The sequence below is a fragment of the Alosa sapidissima genome, chromosome 17, assembly GCF_018492685.1.
Source record: "Alosa sapidissima isolate fAloSap1 chromosome 17, fAloSap1.pri, whole genome shotgun sequence".
Taxonomy (NCBI): Eukaryota; Metazoa; Chordata; class Actinopteri; order Clupeiformes; family Clupeidae; genus Alosa; species Alosa sapidissima.
Genome location: NC_055973.1, coordinates 32,545,922 through 32,572,158, shown reverse-complemented (window position 1 = coordinate 32,572,158; position 26,237 = coordinate 32,545,922). Strand labels below are relative to the sequence as shown.

The window sequence follows — 26,237 nt, the reverse complement described above, 5'->3', positions numbered from 1 at the left end:
GCAGAGACGCCAGCTTACGCGCCTGGGAGAGAGGGAGGGAGAGAGAGGGAGAGGAGAGAGAGGGAGGGAGAGGGAGGGAGAGGAGAGAGAGGGAGGGAGAGGGAGGGAGGGAGAGGGAGGGAGAGAAGAGGCAGGGAGGGAGAGAGAGAGAGGGAGGGAGAGGGAGAGGAGAAGAGGCAGGGAGGGAGAGAGAGAGAGAGAGGAGAGAGAGGGAGAGGAGAAGAGGCAGGGAGGGAGAGAGAGAGAGAGGAGAGAGAGGGAGAGGAGAAGAGGCAGTGAGGGAGAGAGAGAGAGAGGAGGGAGGAAGAGAAGAAGGGTGGGAGGGGGTTGAGGGAGGGACAGAGAGGGAGGGAATCACAGAGGAGAAGGAAGGGAGCGAGGGAAGGAAGAGAGAGAAAGAAAGAGAGATGGATAGGAAATGTACGAGAGAGGAGGTGAAGAAATGAAAATGAAAGAAAGAACAGGAGAGCAAGAGGAGGAGGTAGAGAGGAGGAGGTAGAGAGGAGGAGATGAGAGCAGGAAGGACAGAGGGTTGTAGATAGAGGGTGGTAGACAGGAGGGGTAGATAAGAGGGGGGGGGGTAGATATGAGGGGGGTAGATAAGAGGGTTGTAGATAAAAGGGGGGGGTAGATAAGAGATAAGAGGGTTGTAGATAAGAGGGGGGGGGGGGGTAGATAAGAGGGTTGTAGATAAGAGGGGGGGTAGATAAGAGGGGGGTAGATAAGAGGGTTGTAGATAAGAGGGGGGGGTAGATAAGAGGGTTGTAGATAAGAGGGGGGTAGATAAGAGGGGGGGGTAGATAAGAGGGGGGGTAGATAAGAGGATTGTAGATAAGAGGGGGGGTAGATAAGAGGGGGGGTAGAGAGGTAGAGCAGATAAGAGGGTTGTAGATAAGAGGGGGGGTAGATAAGAGGGGGGGGTAGATAAGAGGGGGGTAGATATGAGGGGGGTAGATAAGAGGGTTGTAGATAAGAGGGGGGTAGATAAGAGGGGGGGGTAGATAAGAGGGGGGGTAGATAAGAGGATTGTAGATAAGAGGGGGGTAGATAAGAGGGGGGTAGATAAGAGGGGGGGTATATAAGAGGGGGGTAGATAAGAGGGTTGTAGATAAGAGGGGGGGTAGAGAGGTAGAGCAGGAAGGACCGGGGGGGGGTGTTAAGAGATGTGGTCATCAAAAAGGAAGAGGTAAGAGTAGGAGGAGAGAAGACACAACAGAACAATCCTACAGCATCACGGAACAAAACAAGAGAGCGACAGAGAGAGAGAGAGAGAGAGAGAACGACAGAGAGAGAGAGAGAGAAACGAGCTACAGACGACAACCAGGGTGAGAAAAAAGCCCCCGACCACTTGACGCCTCCTGCCTGTTGCCTTTTGAGGTCGGCGTTTGTGAGTGTGTTGTGTGAGTGTGAGTGTGTTGTGTGTGTGTGAGTGTGTTGTGTGTGTGAGTGTGTTGTGTGAGTGTGTTGTGTGTTGTGTGAGTGTGTGGGCATCCGTGGCATGCCAGTGCCCCTACGAGTGCATCTGTGGTTGGCATGTGAATGTGTGGTCATGTGACCTAATGCAGAGTGGTTTAACATTTAGATGTAGACACAGCGGGGTCTCACAAGGCTACTCAAGCACCACGGCCTCTATGCACGCTCACCCCACACGACTCCATTACGGAAGAAAAACATGTTGAAGCAAGTTGACAATGTAGAATGTAGAATGTAGTCTGGTCAGACGAGAGCAAAATCACATTGTTTGGCTGTCATACTACACACATGTTTGGAGGAGACATGGCACATCAACCTAAGACAGTGTACAGGAGATAGTGTACATCACCCTAAAAATGCTTTATTATGGTGTGGGGCTGGTGTACATCACCCTAAAAACAGAGAACACTGTCAATTCCTTTTTCCCCCCACTGTATATATACACGTGTGTGTGTGTGTGTGTGTGTGTGTGTGTGTGTGTGCGTGCGTGCGTGCGTGCGTGTACCTCGGCCTCTGCCTGAGCCCTCTGGCAGCGGTACTGGGCGAGGAGTCGATCGGCCTGGGCCAGGGCCAGGGCTTTGGCCTCCAGCAGGTCCTCCAAGCGGCTCTCCTTAGACTAGGGTGCAGACAGACACACACACACACACACACACACACAACCGTCAGACAGATACACACACACACACACACAACCGTCAGACAGATATACACACACACACACACACGTCAGACAGACAGACACACCCACACACACACACGTTGGGCAGGTAGACACGCACACACACACACACACACACACACACACACACTGACTGTCAGAGGTAGAGACAGATATACAGACACACAGCCTTCGGGATTTTGACTTTGACTTTGACTTTGACTTTGGGATTCAGGCCTGAGCATCAATCGTACACAGGAAGTCTGCTGAGATGACGCAACTATGGTGCACTTACAGCCAGGGCAGAGATCTTCTGCTCGTACACGTCAATGACCTCCGACATGTGCACATCCTTCCTCTGCTCCTGAAACTACAGCACGTCAACATCATTGGACAACACAAACAACAACAACAACAACGACGACGACACAATTACAAGTCCATTTAAACAGTGCACTCAAACACTGCACCATAGTTTCACACGCACACCATAGAAAAGCTCAGAAATGTCAGACTTGCAGATGTGCAGACAACAAGATATGCTTGACCAGACAAATCACACTTGACACAGGCCGGAAATTAAGTGCACGCGCGCACGCAAGTGACAAAGATAACACGTTTTTTTTTTTAACTCTGAGTGTTTGTGAATTTCTGTAAAGGCACATTCAGAGAAACACACACAAATACTGTAAATGCACACACACCTCAAGCCCACTCTGTAGTTTCTCTATTAGCGAGTCGATGGATTGCTTGGCTGTGGTGGTCACTTTAGAGCTGGGGCAAGACGGGAGACTGGAGAGAGCGTCCTGGACAGCCATGCGCTTGACGGGCACCTCAGAGTCCCGCTGAGCCTCCCGGTAGGCATTGTTGGCAGCGATGCTCTCCCCCAGACTTAGGCCACATCATGATAGACAGACAGTCGCAAACAAATGAACAAATAAACTATATTATATTTATATATATATATATATATATATATATATATATATATATATATATATATATATAATATATTTTATTATTATTATTATTATTATTGGTATTAATAATAATAATAATAATAATAATAATAATATTTTTTTAGGGAAAAGGGAAGTCACTAAAAACAAATTCAACTCCAATTTCAAAACACACTCCAATAGAGAACACTGTAGACTGTGAGATAGGATTGTGTTCGTCTCTCAGAGTCGGGACGATCAGTGCACGCTTGTATTGGTCAAAGCTTCCTGTCCTGGATGGAGGTTGTTGTTCAGAGAGGCTGCACGTGGAGGGGATCACAGCACAGCACAGCACAGCACAGCACAGCACAGCACAGCACAGCACACTCACATGATGGAGGGGAAGTCTGGCAGAGGTGCCGCTTCAAACAGGATGCGGAGGGCGCTCTGCACCAGCTCCCTGCGCTGGCATGTCATAGCCAGAGACAGTGGCGTCACCATCCGCTGGTCCTGAAACAGGAAACACAACGGTCAGCATCTCCGAGCCCTCCGGCACACTTACTTGTATGCACACTTTATCACTTGCCCACACATCACTGCTGAAATGTTTAAAGGACCAGTATGTAGGAAATAATGGAAAATAAATTGGAACCATTCCAATAATTATCACCATATGTCGTCAGAGAGTAAGGAAACACAATGAATTGAAGTAATGGCTTATTTGACAACATTACTATAACCCGTAAAACCCTGTAAAACCAGTGAAAAAAATTAGTTACAGGGCGGAACCTCTTGGAATTTTCGTTTATGTTTTGAACGATTAATTCTAGAATAGCGTATTAATAATGGGCTGGCGCATCGCCCCATTTGGGTTGCCAAATTAGCAAAGGCCAACAGCTGTCAGTTGTAGTCGTGAACGAGTAGCCTACGAGAGGCAGGCAAATTTCCCAAATTAAAACAAGAAACCAATTAACTGGACATCGGAGGAGCTTCCTGAGATGAGTCTCCATTAAACACAAAAATATGGAAAAAAAAAATCTGACGCAGAGCTGGCCATATTTCTCCACGACAGGTAGCCTAGGCTGCATCGCTAACTTCAGCTATCTGCATCGCTAACTTCAGCTAAATATGTTACGTTGGGTAGAGAGGTATCTTTTGTTTTCACTGTTTCCGTAATGTGTAGCTGGGTCATGGTTGGAGAAACGTTAAAGCAGCTGCAACGTTAGCTAAGTCTTCATTACATCTGGCAACCAAAAAGTGGCTCACGTCTAGGTAGTCTTGAGAACGTTCACCAGTTTTGGCCTACAGAACTTTCGGTAACAATCCTACAAATCGCTCCTTTAAATGACAAGCATTCCATAAACAATGCAAATGTTTAAATGACAAGCATTCCATAAACAATGGGTTTTACTGAGCAGCGCTGACAAAAACAGACTTGAATCGTGATCGATATGGCGAAGAAAGGGTTCGTATTGGAAAAAATGGAATGTAATATAGTAAGTTAACGTGGAAAGCGAAGAGAGCGACTAGGAGGTCAGTACCTGCATGTCTGGCAGGAAGAGAGCGACTAGGAGGTCAGTACCTGCAGGATCCTGTAGAAGCAGGTCTCCATGTCCAGGACATGCTGCTTCAGCCGACTCATCAGCTCCAGCATCTTCAGCATGGCCTCTGAACACACCTGGCTGTAGGGAGGTCACAGGCACACACACGCAGGTGGGACACGGACACGGCTAAACACCAATCACTTCCAGTGTTTCCCATACATTGACTTTGTTCCCATACATTGACTTTGTTCCCATACATTGACTTTGTTCCCATACATTGACTGTTTGTGGCGGCCCACCACAATGTCAACATTGACCACCACAAAGTGATTTTCCAGGTTGTACTAAATTGTGCTTAAATCTGGTTCATCATAACCACGCTACACTAATTTGTTAAAAACTGTTTGAAGTTTCAAGTTAATTCTGCAAACCTACCCCCACAAATAGAATTCAGTTCTGTGGGAAACACTCACTTCTCAGCATGGCACAGCGACAATTAATGGAGATGCTCGGTCACAGTGTGAAGGTCACACGTCGGTAATCTGCTGTATACCGGAACATTTCAGTTTACAGACCAGAGCACTCATTATGGAACCCATAATGAATCACTTGTGAAAGATCTACAACTCTATGAAAGCCATGCCGTTTTGGAGAGCTCTGTACCACAGAGTGAATCACACCACTCTGACTCAAGACCAGAGCGAGTAGCGTGCCACTGGCCTTATGTCTCATGTTGTATCCCTCAGATGTCTCATGTCGTATCCCTCAGATGTCTCATGTCGTATCCCTCAGATGTCTCATGTCGTATCCCTCAGATGTCTCATGTCGTATCCCTCAGATGTCTCAGGTCTCACTCTACTCCCCATCCCACTCATGCCCGGTCATATCTTCCCTGTCCTATCAATGAGGGCTAGAAACGTCCAAAGCAGTGTTTCCCATACATTGACTTATGTGTGGCGGCCCACCACGATATCAACATTGACCACCACACAATGATTTTCCAGGTTGTACTAAATTGTGCTTAAATTTGGTTAGCATCATAACCACGCTGTGCTAATTTGTTAAAAACTGTTGCATTCAAGTTAATTCTGCAAACCAACCACCACAAATGGAATTCAATTCTGTGGGAAACACTGCAAAAGTAAACGCCCTCGGAGCGGAGTTGGTCTCACCTGAGGTGGCCGTTGGTGACGGGGCAGGTGGAGCCGTGGCTGTTGGAGAGGAGCAGCTCCACCTGTGAGGCGCAGAGCTTGGAGGAGATCTGCTGGCACACCAGGTTCTTCAGGTGTTCCTCCCCACACAGCAGTGACCCAGTCAAGGCTTGCATCTGGACTTATTTGCCTTACGGACCAATTTGATTGCTGGGCAAAATATAAAGACTATAACTAAAGCTAATTGATTAACCAACTAGGCTAAATCATTTTTTTAAAATTTAACAGCATGACCTTAACCACAAACACTGATGAGAGCTCAATGCTCCTCCGTGTCACAAGGCAAATAGTGTTCATGAAGGAAAACTTTGCTCCTTGATAGACTCAGTACTTTGCCCACCTTTTAAAGTCTTAGGTCCTGAGGTACAAACTGAATACATAACCTGTTGAGTATAATTAAGGTGTCTTTCAATGTTCTTTTTAAATAAATTACCAATCGATTTGGTGAGAGCACTGCTGGCTAGCAAAAGGTTATTTTTAGGCTCATATTTTGGTAAGAGAATGTGTTCTATTGATATTATTCTGATAACATAATTTATTCCATTACTATTATTAGTATGTTTATGTAGGCTATATGACAATGTTCAAGTGTTCATTTGTATAGATAATATGTATTGGTATTGTATCTTAAAATCACCAATTACCAACCATTTAGTTCGAAAATTCTAAAACAACAATGTTTTTTAATACTTCAAAATAACATTTGATAAATTAATCATTTGTCAGTAGCCATAGGTATGTAGATTTGAACAAAATCTAGTTTGTTTTTTACCGGGGCTTTTACTGCCTGAAATATCCGATTTTGTTTACCGCGCTCGGAGTATAGTGCTGGACTGGTGGGTGCCTATTTCCAACCTTTCTCACGGCACATCAACGTTTAGACCGAGAATTCTCGTCGCAAATCAAATTTCCACTGGAGCTCCAAGCGGATTTGTGCAGCCTTACAACAATGTTTACATCTCAAGTCATGGTAAAATGTCATTTTTGGTACATAGCTAATCTAGATACACTTATGGTGTGGGTGCTTGCGTTTCTTTAAGAATCCCCAGTCTTGGTTTGTATAGAACTGAATATTAAGTGACACATACACGTAAGCGGTTGGAAATACGGGACGGTTGGTAATAGGTGACGTTCCTATACATCACTTCGGACAAAAGCATCCGCTAAAAACCCATAAACATCTAAACAAACATAAACAAACATAAACAAACATATAGGATCATTAAAGGATATCCAACAGCAGCTCCACAACGCTGCCCACGCGGACACAGTGCCTCCTCAGCTGCTGCTCCTCCTCCATGGAGTCTGGCGCCTGGAGGATGCCCACCAGAGCAGGCAGCAACAGCTCCAGGTAGGAGTGCACCGTAGAGGACGAGCCCGCATCGATCACCTCCTGAGGGAAGCAGGACAGGTTGTCTCACGACTCTGCATTTGACTAAAACATGTACAGTCGCTAAGCAATAGCTAGCTAATGGGTCAATCGTTATTCAGATTAAAGTGACCCAAAATGACTATGGACACAGTTTAAGGACTATATACCTCCTGGTTCTATGTGAGAGAGCATAATGCTAGCACAGCAATAAAATACTAAAATCCCAGCATCACTACAAACAGTTACTGGTTACATACAACTATCAAATACATACAAGATCAATGTGATCACTATGGGGTATATATCCAGAGAACAGTTAGGAATACATAGTGTTTTCATACTAAAATCTACTTTAAATCATTCAAACGGCATTTTAAACACAACCAGGGAATGCATTTAAACAAATATGCATGGTTGTGTGTTATGCTGTCAGTGCTGGCGCCTATGCCAAAAAGCAGGTTTTGTTAAAACTCTAAGTTTGTTAACCCTGAGAAGAAGGAAACTTCGGGTTTCCCGTTCCAGTAAGAAACTTAACTCAAACTTTGGGTCAGTTACCACGGTAGTTACAGAAGTTAACCTGTATGGCATCAATGTATTGTATTGTAATGTATTTAAAATCAAACTCCAGAATCTGAGAACGAATCTGTAACCGATTATTATATTATAAGTGCGGGTTGAGCCCAGACCTGGAACAGCTCGGTGAGGAGATGCAGGGCCTGCAAGCAGCAGCGCTCGGGGTCGTGGAGAGGCCCAGAGGCCCACTGCAGGAGTGCCACGCAGGGCTCCGACACCCTGGACTGTCCTCCTTTCCTGCCCGCAGGCTGCCGCCGAGGCCTGAAGGAGCGGAACACCGCCTCACACAGCAGCTTACGCAGGCCCGTGACGGAACACAGCGACACCAGGAGTTCTAGAACCTGGGAAAGCGCATCATTCAGTTAATTTGGATTTGACCATACCATACCTGTACTTCAACATTTTTGTTCCATTAAACCAACAAGTTAACATAAAATAATGGCCCCAAAAGATGTATCTTAGTTTTTAGTTTATTGAAATGATTCATATAAATATAATATTTAATATGTAGTATTTTAAAAAAACATGTCATCTGTGCAAATGTTGTGAATAAATGCCTTGTGAATATCATCCCTTCAGACAAGTATGAAAAACATGCTATCAGAAACCAATTGAAACCCTGACTTGCTCACCTTCGATGCTGTTTCTGAGTCTTTGCTGTGCAGAAGCCCAAACACCTCAGTCAGACAGGCAGGAAGGAGCTTATAGCTATAGAGAGGAAGCACAGCAACTCACAAATTAGAAGGAGGACCTCAATTCATTCACATCTACATTAAGTCCCTTTAGCAGAGGCTTTTATCCAAAGTGACTTACAAAAAGGAGGAGTAACAATGTAGACCTGAGTAACAAGGTCGACCACTCAACATAGACCTGTGGTCTCTGTGTGCTGGCAGGACTTCCTAAGCTTTGGAGAGAGCAATGAAGACGCACTTAGCCAGGTAGTCTGCAATCTTTGGGTTCTTCACAAGATCCACAAGCAGGTCTACAGCATAGTTCCGTGTCAAAGAGCCATCTCCATTGACTGTTATGTTGAATATGAGCGGAAATGTCTGGTGGATGTTCTCTGCATTGAACAGCTATGAATCAGAATTAAAACAAACCATCAATCAACAAACGCACCTTTGTATCCTGTCAGAAAATGTGCCTTTTAAAGGAAACCACAGATCTGGACACATCATATGTCTGGATACGGACCAGATATTTGTTTGTATCACATCATATGTCTGGATACGGACCAGATATTTGTTTGTATCACATCATATGTCTGGATACGGACCAGATATTTGTTTGTATCACATCATATGTCTGGATACGGTCATATATTTGTTTGTATCACATCATATGTCTGGATACGGTCATATATTTGTTTGTATCACATCATATGTCTGGATACGGTCAGATATTTGTTTGTATCACATCATATGTCTGGATACGGTCAGATATTTGTTTGTATCACTACCTTTTGTCCTTCCTCCTCGTTGAGCGTCAGGCTGCTTAATATGGACAACGCGTAGATTACCACAGTCAAGGAGTTGTGAGCCAGGAAGTCAATTAAGCACCGATACAGCGCCTTGACGTTACTCTGAGACATAAAGGGGGACAGATTATATTTATAACAATAATAACAACAGTGACACTTTAAAAAGTCATTTATCCCTGCACATTAAATGTTCATCATTATGACGCACACACATTGTTCTCAATTCAAAGAGGGAATATAGCCATTGAAGTCATTAAGGCAAGTCTTGCCATTTGGCGGCCACCTTGGTAACACCCCTGATATCACAGAAAAACAACCCACCTGACTCTTGATGTGAGTCTGAACAGAGAGGTTATGACGACAGAGATTGGCCATGAGGCCAAGACAGGGCTTTATGATGTCATCATTACGAGACTTGCTGTGGGGTGAGAAAAACAGGAAAAATAAGCCCAATTCTAAATCTAAAAGTGACACACAAATGGCATGTGTCTGAGAAGTTTGAAGTGTGTCTTTCTTATTAGATTGACTCACACATTCTGCATGAGGAACGCCAAGAGATCATCGAGATACGATGCACAGTGGGGGACTCGCATACTGTAGGTGAACCTCTGCAACACCTGGAGACACTGAGAGACACATCTCTACTTCACATACACATCACAGTAACACAGAGCAAGAGTCATCACAAGACACAACCTTGCACAGTGAAACTGCATGAACTGTATATTCATACTGTCTACATGACAAACCATTTTCGACCTTCTAGGACATCTTCTAGATAGAGAAAGCTCAATAATGAGGATGGATGGATGGATGGATGGATGGACAGACGGACAGATAGATAGATAGACTCTTAAAGCTGCAGTTGGCAAGTCTGACAGATTGAGGCGACTTAGCCAAAATTTGGCATGTTTACAACTCTGCTGCACGAACATATCAGAGAGGAGGGCTCGTACTTGCACCACCAGCGGCTCGTCCGGAGTGGATCTGTTGGAGTGGATGATTGAGGCAAGGGTCCTGGTGAGGTTGTAGCTGCTGTGGAGAGCCTCTCTGGTCTCCTCATCCGACGCTGCTAAAAACAGAATCACAAGAGGGCCGTGGTATTACATCAATAAACAACCATCTGTAAACATGTGCCTTATCATACATACATGCACTGTAAACATGTGCCTTATCATACATACATGCACTGTTATGTCAGCTGAAGACACAGATGTGTATTTCCACTTATGAACACTGGAAATGCATTGCAATAACCAAAAGCTTATAGATAGATAGATAGATAGATACTTTATTGATCCCCAAGGGGAAGTTATTATGACCTTTGTGTGTATATAATATATATATATATATATATATATATATATATATATATATATATATATATATATATATATATCTCACTCATGATTATGACAGCCAGTGTTATAGTATGTGGCCTGATAGAGATATTTAAAATGAGGACAAAAGTAGCGGGCTTCTACCGAGTTTAGCCAACAGGGATACGATGGTACTACTGAGGGCTTGGCTGGTCTTTGAGTCGATGGCAACCTCCAGAAGTCCGCTCAAACACTCGCTAGGCAACACCTGGCCCGAGGAGAGGAGTCTGGAACACTGAAGCCCCGTTAGGTCCTGCACGGCACATTACAGACACATGCAAAACATCATTTTCATTTCTAGAAAGTCTTCCATGAACTAACTTAGTGTGTCCAGATAGGATACACTCTTTGAAATGACACTGTGTGACCACTTCATAGTGAATAGAGTTGTGAAATGTGAAAAAATAATGCTAGACTACAGTCGGTGTGGGAAGATAAGATCTTGTTCAGCCATTTACAGGTACAGTAAGCTACGTTCACGTTAAGTTAGTTGAAGCCAGAAAGAAATGTATTTTCGACACTCACGTTGATCTGTTTTTGCAGTTGTGATGTGTTGACAGCAGACCTGTTGTTTTTGTATTGTCTGATGGCTAGAAGCATTGACTTCAAACATGTTGTTACATCCATTCTGTAATGAGAATATCTACAACGTAAATTGACAGCTAAGTTACCTTGACATCAGAAAGGATGAGCTGAAGAATATGCTAACGTCAACGTAGCTAAGTCATCAATCTGTCTAACTTAACATCACGTCAGCCGTAGTAGATAATATTACACGCTAACCTGAACAGTACCTCCCCAAAGCTTGCTGCTGCCACTAACTAACTTATTTTAAGAAAGGACCTGGATAAACTGAACGAAATCAAATCAGCTTCTTATGCTAACTACTTATGATACATAGTTAGCTAGCATAGCTAAGCTCATTATGATACAAAGCAGAGCAAGCAAACTGAAAAGCTAGCAACAGAGAGGGTTAAAGCGGAGCTAATCAAGGATCTTTGCTAGCAAGCTAGAAAGGCACCAACAGCTAACGTTAACCAGCAAGAACGAATGCTAACACAATACTAAAACTGATTTACTGTTAATTTGTGATTATATATCTGTGGCTTTATAGGCGATCAATTACTTACATCTAGCGTCCCCCCTATTACGTTTAATATCATCTGTTTTCGTTATGGTACGTTACCACCAACTATTGTCCCTCCCGCCGCAGGTTTGAACGACGGAGTTGTACACAGCAAACCATAGGGGTGATGACACAAGTAGATAATTGTAATTAAAATACGTTAGTATTGAATTCTACATAATGTACATGTATATATACCATAAGCTGTATTTATGGTCTTAAATCATATATTATATAGCAAATCCAAGTCCATTGAGTATTCTTTCACGTAGCCTATGTCAATATTGACACCCCCAGTGTAAGAATGTGAGTTTGCCTGATCTTGTACCACATGATTACGCTAGTGCCAACATTTTTACGGGGCGGCCACAGGCCACAGGCTAGTTCTTCTACTGTGGACAGTTTTTAGACATTCCACTACAGAATAACCTACTGATTCCATATTTTAGAATCGGAGACATCTTAAATAAATGTGTAGGCCTCTATATAGGTATCGATATTGCTATAAGTTTGTGGTCTGTAATCAGCCACATAACTCCTCTCTTCCTAGTTTCTAGTAGCCCGAATTAAATTCAAATAGGCCTACGTACCTCACTGTATGTAGGACACTTAGGCCTACTGGATTTGCTCCCTGCTATTTTAATTCCATCACCCACTGCGGTCCTCTAATGAGCGCTATTCCACCAGCCACTGAGGTCACGTTCAATAGCCTACTCTACAAGTTGTTTCTCGTTGGTGGAATGATTTGCCAAGTTGTGTGCGTTCCTGCCTAGTTTTGAGACTTTCAAGTATATTATATTATTATTATTATTATTATTTATTTATTTATTTATTTGTTTATTTTTTATGGGTCGTATATGCTATTTCATTAATTTCATTTTCATTATTGATACTAGATATGTTTTTAAAATATTTTGTGCTTTAATGCTTAATGTAGGCTTACCATTTTAAAAACAAACTGTCTAATTTTAACTATTGTGATGTTCATATTCTGTAAGTCGCTATAAACAAAGGCGTCTGCAAAGTAATTTCCCTGTAAATTTCTGGTAATTTTTGTTTCACATTTCATACATTTTTCTCAACAAAAAAAAAAAACCCTGCAAAAGTTGTAGGCCCAATGTTTGCAAGTTTTCAGCTCAGTAGGCTATTTGTAACACTAAATAGCCTAAATAGGTAGGTCATTCGTAAGAGTTCAGTTCTCTAATCAGTAGACCACACCAGGCTAGGCCTTTTTGTAACTGTAGGCCTATATTCTCTTCAGCTAAAAACAGACAAACAAAACTATGCCTGTTCTATCAGGCTATTAAGAATGAGAAAAGAGTATGTGCAAGAATTACTTCCTCCTGCTTACCTCTGTACTAATAAAGTAACTTGAACTTGAGACCATACAGTCTATAGCTCAGCTCATGGGCAGAGGGTTCATAGGCTACGCCTCACACTAGGCTATGTGCTATGTGCCGAGCCCTGGACACACCTGGCCCAATTTCACCCATCCAATGCTTGAAGTAAGAATCAGGTAGTTTTCAGACTCAAAAGAATGAGGCAGCCTAAATCATTCTTCTGAAAATGACCTGCGACCTGCGGTGTATTGGTCAGTGGATGTTCACATTTTGAAAGGTTAATTTTCACTATATAGGCTACAGATTTGGACTTTTCCTCAACAAATAGGCAAGGCAAGGCAAATTTATTTATAGCACATTTAATACACGGTGGCAATGCAATGTGCTTCACACAAAAACAATGATAAAAAATGAAAAATAAAAATATGGAACTACACACAATTTTAGCAATAGTAGAAAAAGTAAAATGTATATATACAACAACAGCAAACAGTCAATTAAAAACATAGATAAAAAATATATAAATAAAATAAAAGAGACTCATAAAAATGTGCATTAAATACAGAAAGCATCTGAGAAAAGCTTGGTCTTTCGCTTATTTTAAAAATGGTGATAATTGGGGCGTTCAAGGGCCGTTAATCTTGATATTTGTCTCGTCAGCTCTATTTTCACTTTATTAAAGATGCAGTCAGGGATTTTACGCGATTTCAAGCCCATAGCATTTTTTGTCACATAGCAATCACCTCCTCAAGACCGCTATCTGCCCATTCTGTGAGTATCACTGTAAAAAAAAAAAAAACGGTTCTGAAAAATGGAAACAAATTTGGGGCAGCCTGTCTCCCAAATAAAAACAAAACCCTGCGTGGAATTTCAGGGGGGAGGGGGGTTCCGCAAAAGCATCTGCTAATAAATGTAAACATAAACGTGAAAAACATAAACGTGACTTCTTGCAAAATCCCTGAGTGTGCCTTTAATGAAACGAAATCTGAAGAAAAAAAGTTAGAGCACATGACCTCAATAGTATACTGGCATATTCTCATTCAACCCACCAGTTACCGTCCTCCAACTTCTCCTTCACTAGGACTGCATTCTACCACCAAAGTAATATTGGCAAAATAAGATCCATGCTGACAATGAGGGATGCACACGGATTCATGCATTTGTATCATCAAGGCTGGATTGCTGTAATGCCCTGTGTTCTGGTCTTCCTGCTTGTGCAACGAGAAGTCTCCAGCTTGTTCAGAATGCTGCAGCCAGAGTTCTGATAAAACCTAAGAAATTTAATCACATAACTCCTGTAATTTCTCTTCATTGGCTACCTATTCAAGCAAGGGCTTTACAATGTTTCTTTTAGTGGCCTCCTTACACCAAACAACAACTTTGATAAGATTAGGGAAAGATTCTTGAAAGATTCTTTTGAGTAAAGCTTGAATGGGGGGCATTAGTTAAAAAACTACAATCTTTCAAGAATATTTCCCAAATCTTGTCAAAGTTGTTTGGTGTAAGATGGCCATAACTTACAAAGCTTTAAACAGTCCTGCATTGTCAGAACTCATTACCCCCTATGTTCCTGCCTGCCCTCTCCAGCCCCTTGATGCTGGTCTCCTGTCTATTCCATTTGTCAAAAAGAAATCAGCAGGTCACAGCTTTTGCTTTCCGGCCGTCCTTGTTACGGAATAGCGGAATACGGAATAGCGGAATACGGAATAGCGGAATACGGAATAGCATTCCCCATCACATCAGGGAAGCAAACTGTATCCAGACTGAAGACATTACTTTTTTTACAAACACCTGGTTTTAAACTCATAATACCATTGCCGTTGTTCATTGCTCATTTCTACATTTTTACAACTATTATTTTACTATTATTTCATAATTACTATTGTTTCATATTTATGTTTTATTTATATATTAATGTTTTATTTTATCTTGTGTTTTTAGATTTTTTTACCTTTAATACTGACTTTTATTTCATTTTTATGAACTTCCATCTTGAAGTTTGATGATCATTTGATGGCCAATACTAAATTCAATCAGATTCATAGCCTACATCCTGATTTGTTGATATTGAGGCAATGATTCCATGCAAAGGCTTGGGCTTCAGGGCCCCCTGACCCCTTGGGCCCCTGGGCCTGGGCCCGGTAGGCCCGTGCAGTAATCCATCCCTGAGCAGGAGGAAATCCACTGCCCCAGCACCAGTCACTATGGGAGCACCTCAACATACTCTGATGTGTCGTCTACATCTAAACAACAGAAGGGTAAAGATAGGACAGGGGAAACAGCTGTGGTTAGTGATATGACATTTCAAAGGCTCAGTTCCTCATTTGGAATGTTCGGCTGTTGTCTCTTGTGTGATGTCACCTACTTTCATAGTCTGGCGCCTCGTCGGGGACGCGCGGGTTCGGCAGCATCTCTTTCCTCTTCACAGCATGACGGAGATGAGTGGCAAGGCCTTGGTTCCTTTTCTTATAATGCTTGACGAGATCATCTAGGTTCTTGAAGAACATCTCTTCAACACCTTGACTGGTCTGCATTGGCCAGGTGTAGAAATAGAATAAAGCATTGGAGGAAGTGAGGTCATTGTGTAGAAATAGAATAAAGCATGGGAGGAAGTGAGGTCATTGTGAACAGAGGTGTGGCAAAAGTGAAATACCCTAAAGGGGTGCACACACACTGGTGCCGACGACGTGAGTGGGGCGCACTCCTCTTTCGACATTCAACATTTAGAGAGAGAGCAGCTTCACAGAAGAGAACTTCTGACGGCAAATTTGAGGAAAAGTTGGTAAACCACCCTTCTTACCTAATTTGAGGGTGCTGATTCTGAATATTTTGTTTACCAAGCTCAATTCTGAGTTCTACGCTGCATAATCAGCATTTTAACATAAAATAGCGATTGTTTTCGCTTATTTTTCCCTAAATTGGGTTGATTTCAAAAGTAATCACTAAAACCAAATAAAAGTGTTCTCTAAATACATGTTTGAGCATTAAGAACCCATACTATAGTTTATTAACATATTTAATAGGGAACATGATTACAGTTAACATGTAATAAATTCTAATCAAAACACAACCATACAGTATTTTTATTGCTAACATAGTGAGTCCCTCATGTGGTGTTTAATGCATTTCATCACAATAACAAGTTGCACAGATAACCTTCAACTCAGAATATATCCTACAGTACATATGAACTTAGATAGCGGGAATAAGCCTAATGCAGAACTGCATCTACCGTTTGCAACAACCGACAAGTAAAAAACATTTTACTTCTAGTAACACTGAATTTGGTATGTGTCCTTGCCTCCATACTAGAGCTTGACATCTAGAAAACAGAGTGGCTCTGGCATAGTGTTGTCACGATACCAAAATTATGACTTCGATACAATACCTGACATAAATATCTTGATACTCGATACCGAAACGATATCCAAATCCTAAAATATCTGGAAAAGAAAGGACACAGGCCTCCTCCAAGTGTATTCAGTCATTTGTGTTGAATTTGGTGCACTTTTGGTCAATTCTGGGTTTTAAACTTCTAAACTTCCTACTTAATTATTATTTTTGTAGTCAGTAAAATAGTAGTTTGTTTGTAATTAAGTCCTTTATTGTTTATTATAGCTAATTTATATTGTATGGTGTTTTGGCAATAAATTACCATTAAATAGCCAAAGTAGGCTAGATCAAGGTCAGTGTTCAAATTACTGCATGCAAATCACTTAATGCTATGCAGAAGAGCCTAATCTTAAAGGCACACTATGCAGGTTTTTTTAGCTTAATAGCTAGGTTTTGAGCTTTTTAGCTCAACGGCCTCAGTGTCAGGAAGTATAACGAGTGTAACAAATTGCTTTACTGCATTCAAATACACATACACGCCAGGCACCGGCTAGAAAAAGGTAGCGATGGAGTTTCTCAGACATTCGTCATTACAGAGCCAGCGAAAAAGAAGCAAAAACCGAGAAAACAGTAGCGGAAATTGCCAATACTGCATAGTTTACCTTTAAGGCCATCTGATGTAGGCTACCCTAGGCCTTCCCATGTTTATGGGATTTCTTTGACAGTTGCAAAGGGGGAAAAAAGTGAAGATAGTCTTCTTTGCTCCCAGTGTAATTTAATAAGTATGTGTTTCAACCACTCAGGCCTACACCATTATCTGTTGCAATATTTGTGTGTATTTCTACATTAGGTCTATTTCTTTGATAGTTAACATCATTTGCTACCACATAACAAATACCAAATAATGATACAAAAGTGTCTTACAAACTTTCCTGCATACTTCTTAAATGTGCTGCAGTCAGATGGGTATCCTAAAGACATAACTAGATATTGAGCATCTATTACCAGTGTTGAATGAGCAGTTTTTGCAGTGATCACTACTGGACATTCCACATTGCTAGACAGCACTTGAGTGAGGATAGACTTATTTCCACTTCACAAATAACCATTGCTATCTGCAATAGCTACAGTACAGGGACATGAATCAGTTCATAGCTGATGATTTGTCCTAGGTCCACTTCCCTTTCAGCATCATATGCAGTAATGATGCACTGGAGAATGTTTCTTTTTCTTGCACTATAAAGGATATCTTGTCTAATGTTTTTGCAAATAATGCAATCTCCATAGCACTCTTCAGCACTCCTCAAACATGCACACTCTTCCATTTCTGCATGGCTGGAATTTGAATGATAGGAAAGAGCACCAGTGAGAAGTTTTAACTAGGCAAGCATAGGCAAAAGAATACAGTGTAAATCCTCTGTAAAGACTGACTGTCCTTTGCCCTAAAGACTGTTCATAATAGTTAGTGACAAAGGACTTTCTACAGAAAAATGAGCAGTCATCCTACTATTCTATCAATTTATTATCAAGGAATCTATTTTGTTTCTAAACGTCGTACTGAATTTTAGCTATTATTTCAATTTATATTTTAAATTTAGCTTATTTTCATTTGCTACTTGAGGGTCATTGGGGGTAATTCCTGTCCTATCCTACAACATGTCTGATACATAGAGTATATTAATGCATTGTTTTTTGCAATTCCTATGATATCTGATGGCAAAACCAAAAAGTATGTGAGTTATGCTAATTATGCTAATTAGCAAGCTTAAAACTCAAAATTGAGCTTGGTAAACAAAATATTTGAATTCGGCACCCTCAAATTGTGTGAAATAGCCCCTTTACCGACTTTTCCTCAAATTTGCCAAAATAACTTTTTTCTGAACGTTTGTTAGCTGCTCTCCCTCTAATTACTTAGATTCTATTATCCTCAATACAACCACGCACACCAGCGTCGAACTCTGCCGCCACGTCCGTGTAGATTACATGTAGATGCCCTTATCCCAGTTTTGAGTAACCCGGTTATGCTAGGTGGAGGTCGGTTCAGAAGGTAAAAGTCCTACTATGTAGTGATTCTGCCTCTGCCCTTAACAGGTGAATTTACGAATCAGCTGATTTAATATGTTTAAATAAATGTACTTTTTCCACCTCTGTCTAAGTCACACATGACGGTACTGACTCCTGTTAATTTCTGTTGGTCTTTTCTGTCGGTTGTTTCCCCAGGAGCAGAGGCTGAAGGCGGAGCACAACGAGCCTCACGTGGGCACCTGGACCCTCCATCCTCCATGGACATGATCAGCTGATTCTAATTAGCACAACTGTCCACCTCTGTATTTTCAGCCAATTAGCCCAGTTAGGAAATAAATGACTTGGCTAAACAGCCTTTTCGTGCATAAGGTCCATTAGCCCATTTCACAAGATGTCGACTCGCCACTGGGTAAACCACCGTCCACAGGAAAGACACAAACAGGAAGAGGTTTTACGGCGCCAATTAAGGCATCATTTACTGTATAAACTCCTGGTGACATACACCAAGAGATGTATTGCTAAACACAGTAATAGTTGTATATAGAAAATCATTCTACCCGATATCATACCTGTAAAGTAAAATATCCATGATGGGTCTGTAATATCCGGTATGTGTAGACTATCCTGTGTTTACTGTGAATACATGAAATAACTTATTATTATTATTATTATTATTATTATAATACTTTCATACCCTATATATATATATATATATATATATATATATATATCAGATCATCATGAAATAACTTAACATGACTAAACAGTCCTTTTTTGAAACATCTCATAATTAAAACACAATGAAAAATACCCAAGCCTACATAGCCGAGAAGGTTGGACACACCATGACTGTGATGTAAAAGATAAGTGAATAGAAGTAGCAGTCAGCGGTCAAGTTACGATAAAATCAAAGAGTTTATGGTAATTAATTGTCTACCAGATAGAGATGATAATTCTGATGGATGACGTTGGGAAATGTTTAGGGCCTGTGTGTAAATGAAGAGGGCCTGCCTGCGTTTCTGCACCATGGCGATAGAAGGCTATTTAAACCAGCATTCTGATGTGTTCCTGCGCCATGTCGATAGAAGGCTACTTAAACCAGCATTTGGGCAGCCGTGGCCTACTGGTTAGCACTTCGGACCTGTAACCGGAGGGTTGCCGGTTCGAACCCCGACCAGTAGGCATGGCTGAAGTGCCCTTGAGCAAGGCACCTAACCCCTCACTGCTTCCTGAGCGCCGCTGTTGATGCAGGCAGCTCACTGCGCCGGGATTAGTGTGTGCTTCACCTCACTGTGTGTTCACTGTGTGTTCACTGTGTGTTCACTGTGTGCTGTGTGTGTTCACTAATTTACGGATTGGGATAAATGCAGAGACCAAATTTACCTCACGGGATCAAAATGTATAGTTATACGTATATACTTATTCTGAGCCTGCGTTTCTGCGCCATGTCGATAGAAGGCTACTTAAACCAGCATTCTGAGCCTGCGTTCCTGCGCCATGTCGATAGAAGGCTACTTAAACCAGCATTCTGAGCGGCCCGTTTGACGAGCGGCCCTTCTGGCAAAATCCAGACGGCCAGTCCGTCACTGGGAGTACAGTAAAGTAGTTTTCAGGCCTTTGGTGCATTACTGGACGGTTATGTTAACACATCATGTCCCATTGTGACATAAGGCAGACTCAGACAACCCAGGCCCTGTGCACTGACCGAAGGGGATCCTTCGTAGAACGTAATGACCGACATGATTATTATTGGGCGGGGTGGACAAAATTATATTCTTATAGGGCCCAAACTTTCTAGCATCACCACTGACCTCATCATGTTTTTATTATTATTATTATTATTATTATTATTATTATTATTATTATTATTATAATTTGGAAAGTAACAGTGTTATTTTGTTTGCTGTTTGTTTTGTTATCTAAAGAGCTATTGAGTGGGAAATGACTGGAGGGAGTCGAACAGAAAAAAACATTTTGGGAAGACTTCCCAACTTGCAATCTCATTGGCTCAGAGCATCAAAGTTATAGGCTGCTAACCGAACCCGCATTTGGGAACAGCAAGAGTATCATTTCCTGGCCAATAGGGACAAAAATAAATATAAGAATAATAATTAATAATCAATTCCACCAATAACCACCTAGACTAAAATGTAAAGAACCTTAACTACAGATAGATGTTTATGAGATTGGGGGGACACTATTTATTTCGTTTTCAACCAGCCAAAACCCTTCAATACACTGCATAAAAATCCTGCATTCCTATTGTGTTATGTGTAAAGCTAGGGAAATTAAATGCTTTTGCTGAAAGGTCATAGCAGGACTTTACTTGTTGGACTAGTTGACTAAAACGCATAGTCCGAAGCGTACAGTTTAAGCGCACTTAGGGCGTGTTTAGTCAACTTTTGCTAGTTTGGCGACGGAATAAATGATCAGATGCCAGGCACATGGTGCAAAAGGATTGTTCTTATGTTTCTTAATTAATCATGGGTGTGTTTTGGGTGTTCAATCCATTAAACCAATTAGAGTGACATATGTCATTCCCTTTAAGAACAAGGAGTGTAAAACCGCACGGAACTTTTTGGAGACGAATGAGAACATCTCTGCAGAAGGAATCTGCTTCAACCCATGACCATGTATGCAACAGTAGGATTCCACTAAAGCTTGCTTTGCTAAAACGTGTGTGCGTGACAAGCAGAGTGTACACGTGTCTGTGCTTGCCTAGTAATTGAATTCATAGGTATACACTTATTTATTTACTTCCACAGGACTGACTGACATGGAGTTACAATCAGAAACATAGCCTTAAAAAAAGCTAAATTTACCTTGATGACATTTGAATGAACATCCTACGAACATCCATCCAAGCATACGCGTAGATTATGGGGGGGGGGGGCGGGTGGGATATGTCCCCACCACTATTTATCATTTGAATTTTGTCCCCACCACTTCTAAAAATGTGCAAACCAATTGCGACCGAAAAAATCCCCACATACTGAAATCATCGAGTCTAAACCATGCGATAGGCGCGCACAATGACATCCTCGCAGCATGCACACCTGCCTAGATATGTGTGGATCGAGTGTTGCGCGGTAAGGTTTTTTAACATCCGCAAATTTGCGGTGGGACAGAAATACCTTACAGAGCAGCAGATCAGGGCTGGCCATATCGGCTCTGATGTACATTTATTTAAATGCATCGCTTCACTACCCAAACAAGAACAAGAACAAGAAAGAAAAGAAAAAAAGAAACCAATGAGTTTATGTCGCGATTTCCGACAGGCCTAGGCCTAGAGAAAAGACAGCTATTGGTAACCTAACAAGAAGGATTTGCTTTGCCTACTCTGCTGTTTGATTGTCCCAAACTTTGAGACGACCCATACTCGCATTAACTGAATCTTATCAACCCGAACTTCTATGTTCCAAACAGAGTGACAGGATGCAATGCCTAATATCTCACTGCCTATGGCATAACTGATACAGTGCGCCTAGGCCTACTGTTAAACACCTGAAAAATATTAAGCTGCTGTTTTCTTTTCATGACGAGCACTAGGCCTACGTTTGAATGATTTATGACTGAATGGAACGTTGCGTTTTTAAGCGCCAGAACTGCTTATCACGTCGTGTGACAAAGTTTACACCAACCATCATCTTCTAATGTAGGCCTATCCTTATGTTGAGATGTCAATTCTCTTTGCCCTAGGCTATCATTTGTGCGTGAAGCATGTTTTAATTAAGACAGTACACAAGCTATTTTTATTGTTGAATGATTTCATGAATGAATTGTACGCACAGTGCGTAGGCTACAGGATTACGGCTGGCGGCGCCACTGACCAAGGCCACAGTAGCCTGTGAACCTCTGATTTTCAAAGGGGAATCACGGCCAACGCAGGGGGCAACTCTTCTCTTCAATTTCCCTTCCAAATTACTTTTTATTGTCTGAAGACATCTATCGCAAGAATCTAACATTCTAAGCAACAGCAAAGCAAATGCAAGCTAACCAAAGTGCAGTCGGTTCTCCCGCCATGGTTTTGGAAATCACACACCTGCTGCATCTGAAGGCCCACGCATAATAAGGCCTACGCCTAGGCACGCTCCTGTTGCACGTCACATTAATAGCTGATGCTGCCTCCCCAAAATTCCGCATCATGTGAACAGATCAGCAGGCCTGCAAATTTTCACCTCGTTTTCAGACACACGTTGCGGCAAAAAGACGTCTCATTGTTTTTTTTTGTCGGTTCGGGTAGTTAATCAGTGCATATTGAGGGTCGAGTGGGTGCAGATTGACTCTCCTGACGGGTCGGGTGGGTGCGGATGGTAAAAAATCTTACCCGGCGCAACACTACTGTTGAGCATATTCTAATGCAGCGTTGAATGGATGAATAGATTACATAAGGGTAGCCTACCCCGCACTTTTCAAAACACACTCAAGCTTATGGTTATTGTCCCCACCACTTCTAAAAACAAACTGACGCCCTTGCATCCAAGCACACCAACAGTCTTTGCATTGACTGCTAAGATCTCGCCACTACTGTGCACATTTGTTTATAGACCAGGTTTTTCTTGGTCAGTGGCGTTATCATTTTCAAATTGTGTCAAACTAGCAATTTGTGGTCATGCGCCTGATCATACCTTATTTTTTCATCAACATCGCCCGTGGGTGCGCAAGTTCTCACAGAATGGGCGTCTGGCGGCATAATGATAATAGCGCTGACAACAGGAAAAACATTTGTGTCTCGCTTGGCACCTTGATGCGCTAATTTTGGGTCCTGAGTCCTCTTTCCTATTTTGTTGCAGCGTGCTAAATTAATTTCCAAAATGGCTAACTTCCTGTACAGCAGAGTCACTCAAACAAGCTTTTAATTTGTGAAAATACCGTCATACTCATGCTAAATTCAATACAGTCTGTGCATGGAAGGCTCTTGACCTCATTTGTTTCTGGTGGAGCCAGGTGTTTTGTAGCCACCTCTATTGTTAATGTAATTACAAGGATACAAGGATACAAGGAAGTTTATTGTCACATGCATATAGTTACTGGAAGTAAGAAATGCAGTGAAATTATGTCTGGTGTCAGCCTATTTGTGCATTAATGGGGGGGGGGGGTAAAAAAGTGCAGTAGAAGAGGGGTTTAGTAGATTAAGTGGCAAGGGCTGCATAAAAAAGGTGGGGGAGGATTGGGATTGGGTGGGGGGCACCAACAAGGAGCACCCAAGAGCAACAGGGGCAAGGAAAAACTCCCTTACCAAGGAAGAAACCTTGGGCAGATCCACGGCTCAAGGGGCTAACCCAACTGCCAGGGGTCTTGGTGTGTGTGTTGGGGGGATGACAGGGGAGATGGGATAGTGTGCTGTGTATGTGGGGAGAGGGCAGTGTGCAATATGTGTGTTGGAGAAGCTTCCTCATGAGACAATGTGCTGTGTATTGGGGGGGGGGACTTACTATTGCAAGCAGAGTACTGTATGTAATGTATGTGAGTGATGACAGTGAAGATGTGTGTGTGGGCGGGAGGGGAGTGGAGCAGTGACTGTGTGTGTGTGTGTGTGTGTAGTGTGGGTAGGTGGGGGCAGTGTGCTGTAAGTAGAGGATGTGTGTTGGAGAAGATCCTGAAGACAATGTGCTGTGTATGTGGGGTTATTAGTTATTGGGGGTAGTGTCCACATGGACCCGGTTGGGTGTTGCACCTGGTGAATCAGCACATTACGATGTAGAAGGATTTATGTGTGTGTTAAAATTGTTATTATTGGGCAAACAAGATATTCAGTGTCGGAGAGAACATAGGAAGGAGCAGAATAAAGCCGAACAGAAGATGCTGTTACAACACAGAAAGCTCCACCAGAAATAAGTGAGCCAGGTCGTTCAAGTCAAGATCAAGCCAGGTCGTTCAGGTCAAGATGTTTCTGTTGAGTGAATTAATGTTAAAGCAGCGGTGTGCTGATGCAGCTGGTTTAATGTTGGGTCTCAATGCAAATCAATTGACCACTATTACGTCCTTGACCTGTGGTGTCCCCCAGGGGTCGATCTTGGGGCCACTATTCAACCTCTATATGCTCCCACTTGGACAAACCATCACAACAATTTGATTTCCTATCATAGCTATGCCGATGACACCGAACTTTACTTTGCTCTTTCGCCTAATGTATATGGTGGTCCCCTTGAATCTCTTTGTCAGTGTATTGACAAGATTAACAACTGGATGTCTCAAAATTTTCTTCAGTTGAACAAAGAAAAAACTGAAGTAATTATATTTGGTAAAAAGGAGGAAAGACTTGCCACTCTCCTTGATATTAAGGGGTTTAAAGCAAAGGATACTGTTAAAAATCTTGGCGTCATAATTGACAGTGATCTAAATTTAAACAGCCACATGACTAAACAGCGTTTTCCCACCTCAAAAACATTGCCAAACTTAGAGGGCTAATGTCAAAACATGATCTAGAAAAACTTATTCATGTATTCATCTCCAGTAGGGTTGACTACTGCAGTGGGCTTTTCACAGGCCTTCCTGACTTTAAAGCGCTTCTGCTTGTTTATAAATCACTAAATGGAATGGGAACAAATTACCTAGCAGACAGCTTCAGCAGTACACACCTTCCAGACCTCTCAGGTCTCAGGAGAAATACTTGTTAGTAGAACCTACTGTTAGAACTAAACATGGTGAAGCAGTGTTTAGTAGCTATGCAGTTCAGCTCTGGAACCAACTTTCAGATGAGATCAAAGTTGACCCAACTGTAGCCGGTTTAAAATCTAGACTTAAGGTTTAAAAGACCAAACTTTTCTCAGATGCTTTCTGCTAACTGATCACTTATTTTTTATATTTCCAAATCTGGGAAAGTCTTTCAGCTAAAATTGTAATAGTTTCTATGTTATTTTTTATGTTTTAATTATTACTTTTTAAACACTTTTAAATTATTGCCCTTTTATGCTTTTATGTACCATCACCTTGTGTGTTTTATGTTTTCTTATTCTTATTCTTATTGTATTATTATTATTTACTTTTTAAACTATTCTTTGACTATTGCCCTTCCATGCTTTTATCAGCTATTCCTGTTTTTGTTTATGTAAAGCACATTGAATGACCTCTGTGTATGAAATGCGCTATGCTGCATCATTAAACTTAAGAAAGCAAAGTGCAGATCCACGAAGTGCTACAGGCCAGAGTGAGCGATTTGAATGGAATTCTGGCTCCTATAAGAAGCCAAAGAAGACTAACTAACAGAGGAGTTCTGTGTGACTTGGCTGTAGGCCTACTAGAGCTAGTACCCTAAACATGTGTTAGTGTTTAGAAACGGCCCAGGATATGCACTTCAGTTACTAAAGCGACTCACGGACTGCATCACCTTGATATCCTGATGTGCACATCCCATCTTTGGTTATCATTTTGCAACAGTTTTCAACACAGTGAAATGTCTTGGCTATTTCAACTGAGACCATTCATACAATTGTAAGCTAAGTACAGGTATCGTCAACCTTCTTTAACATTTCAGTATAAGTTTGAACATTATTTAATGTTGTAAAGACTATTGGATGAGCCTAAATCAAACTAGTGGTTGCATAGTTAATAAAAATACACGTTTTATGGAAGGCATACTTACTAAACACACAGGCATAGAGCACCTTGGATGGTTTCACTGTCTCGTACAAGGTAACTCCCATCCTTGTTTTTTTTAGACAATAACTCCTCACACCTTGTGCGGCTTATGGGTCCATGGTAAACTAGGGTGTCCATGTCCCGCGAGTGTGGTGAGCACACAGCAGTTACCCCACACGGTGTGCCTCGCACGGGCACAAGTTA

General features: G+C 41.9%; 2 protein-coding genes and 1 long non-coding RNA gene across 7 annotated transcripts in view; 1 reads left to right on the top strand and 2 right to left on the bottom strand.

Annotated features, from left to right (window-relative positions):
• Window positions 1-12,367, bottom strand: part of cip2a (cellular inhibitor of PP2A) — an 18,114-nt gene extending 5,747 nt beyond the window's left edge. The window contains exons 1-18 of one of the 5 annotated variants that reach the window (XM_042067112.1): window positions 12,345-12,367; window positions 11,154-11,256; window positions 10,734-10,881; window positions 10,206-10,321; window positions 9,781-9,875; window positions 9,571-9,667; window positions 9,229-9,351; window positions 8,700-8,845; window positions 8,402-8,477; window positions 7,883-8,110; window positions 7,058-7,217; window positions 5,786-5,918; window positions 4,652-4,751; window positions 3,461-3,579; window positions 2,836-3,022; window positions 2,427-2,501; window positions 1,979-2,089; window positions 1-22 (exon numbers count right to left, since the gene is read on the bottom strand). The exon at window positions 1-22 is cut by the window's left edge and continues 175 nt beyond it. In XM_042067112.1, coding sequence (XP_041923046.1) covers window positions 1-22; window positions 1,979-2,089; window positions 2,427-2,501; window positions 2,836-3,022; window positions 3,461-3,579; window positions 4,652-4,751; window positions 5,786-5,918; window positions 7,058-7,217; window positions 7,883-8,110; window positions 8,402-8,477; window positions 8,700-8,845; window positions 9,229-9,351; window positions 9,571-9,667; window positions 9,781-9,875; window positions 10,206-10,321; window positions 10,734-10,881; window positions 11,154-11,255 — 2,038 coding nt within the window. In that variant the 5' untranslated portion in view covers window position 11,256; window positions 12,345-12,367. Of the gene's footprint in view, window positions 23-1,978; window positions 2,090-2,426; window positions 2,502-2,835; window positions 3,023-3,460; window positions 3,580-4,651; window positions 4,752-5,785; window positions 5,919-7,057; window positions 7,218-7,882; window positions 8,111-8,401; window positions 8,478-8,699; window positions 8,846-9,228; window positions 9,352-9,570; window positions 9,668-9,780; window positions 9,876-10,205; window positions 10,322-10,733; window positions 10,882-11,153; window positions 11,257-11,758; window positions 11,891-11,952; window positions 12,053-12,344 lie in introns of those variants that run through there. The other 4 variants (XM_042067113.1, XM_042067111.1, XM_042067115.1 and 1 more) reach the window with 4 other exon arrangements.
• Window positions 10,861-18,807, top strand: LOC121687918. Its single transcript, XR_006024449.1, has 2 exons — window positions 10,861-11,088; window positions 18,648-18,807. It is a non-coding gene; the product is annotated as an uncharacterized LOC121687918 (long non-coding RNA).
• Window positions 15,050-26,237, bottom strand: si:ch73-264p11.1 (uncharacterized protein LOC100000923 homolog). The gene is made up of 4 exons (XM_042067117.1): window positions 26,038-26,237; window positions 19,022-19,085; window positions 15,460-15,622; window positions 15,050-15,337 (listed from the first exon to the last, which is right to left on the bottom strand). The coding sequence occupies exons 1-4, from the start codon at window positions 26,169-26,171 to the stop codon at window positions 15,297-15,299; spliced, it is 402 nt and encodes a 133-aa protein (XP_041923051.1). The 5' UTR covers window positions 26,172-26,237; the 3' UTR covers window positions 15,050-15,296.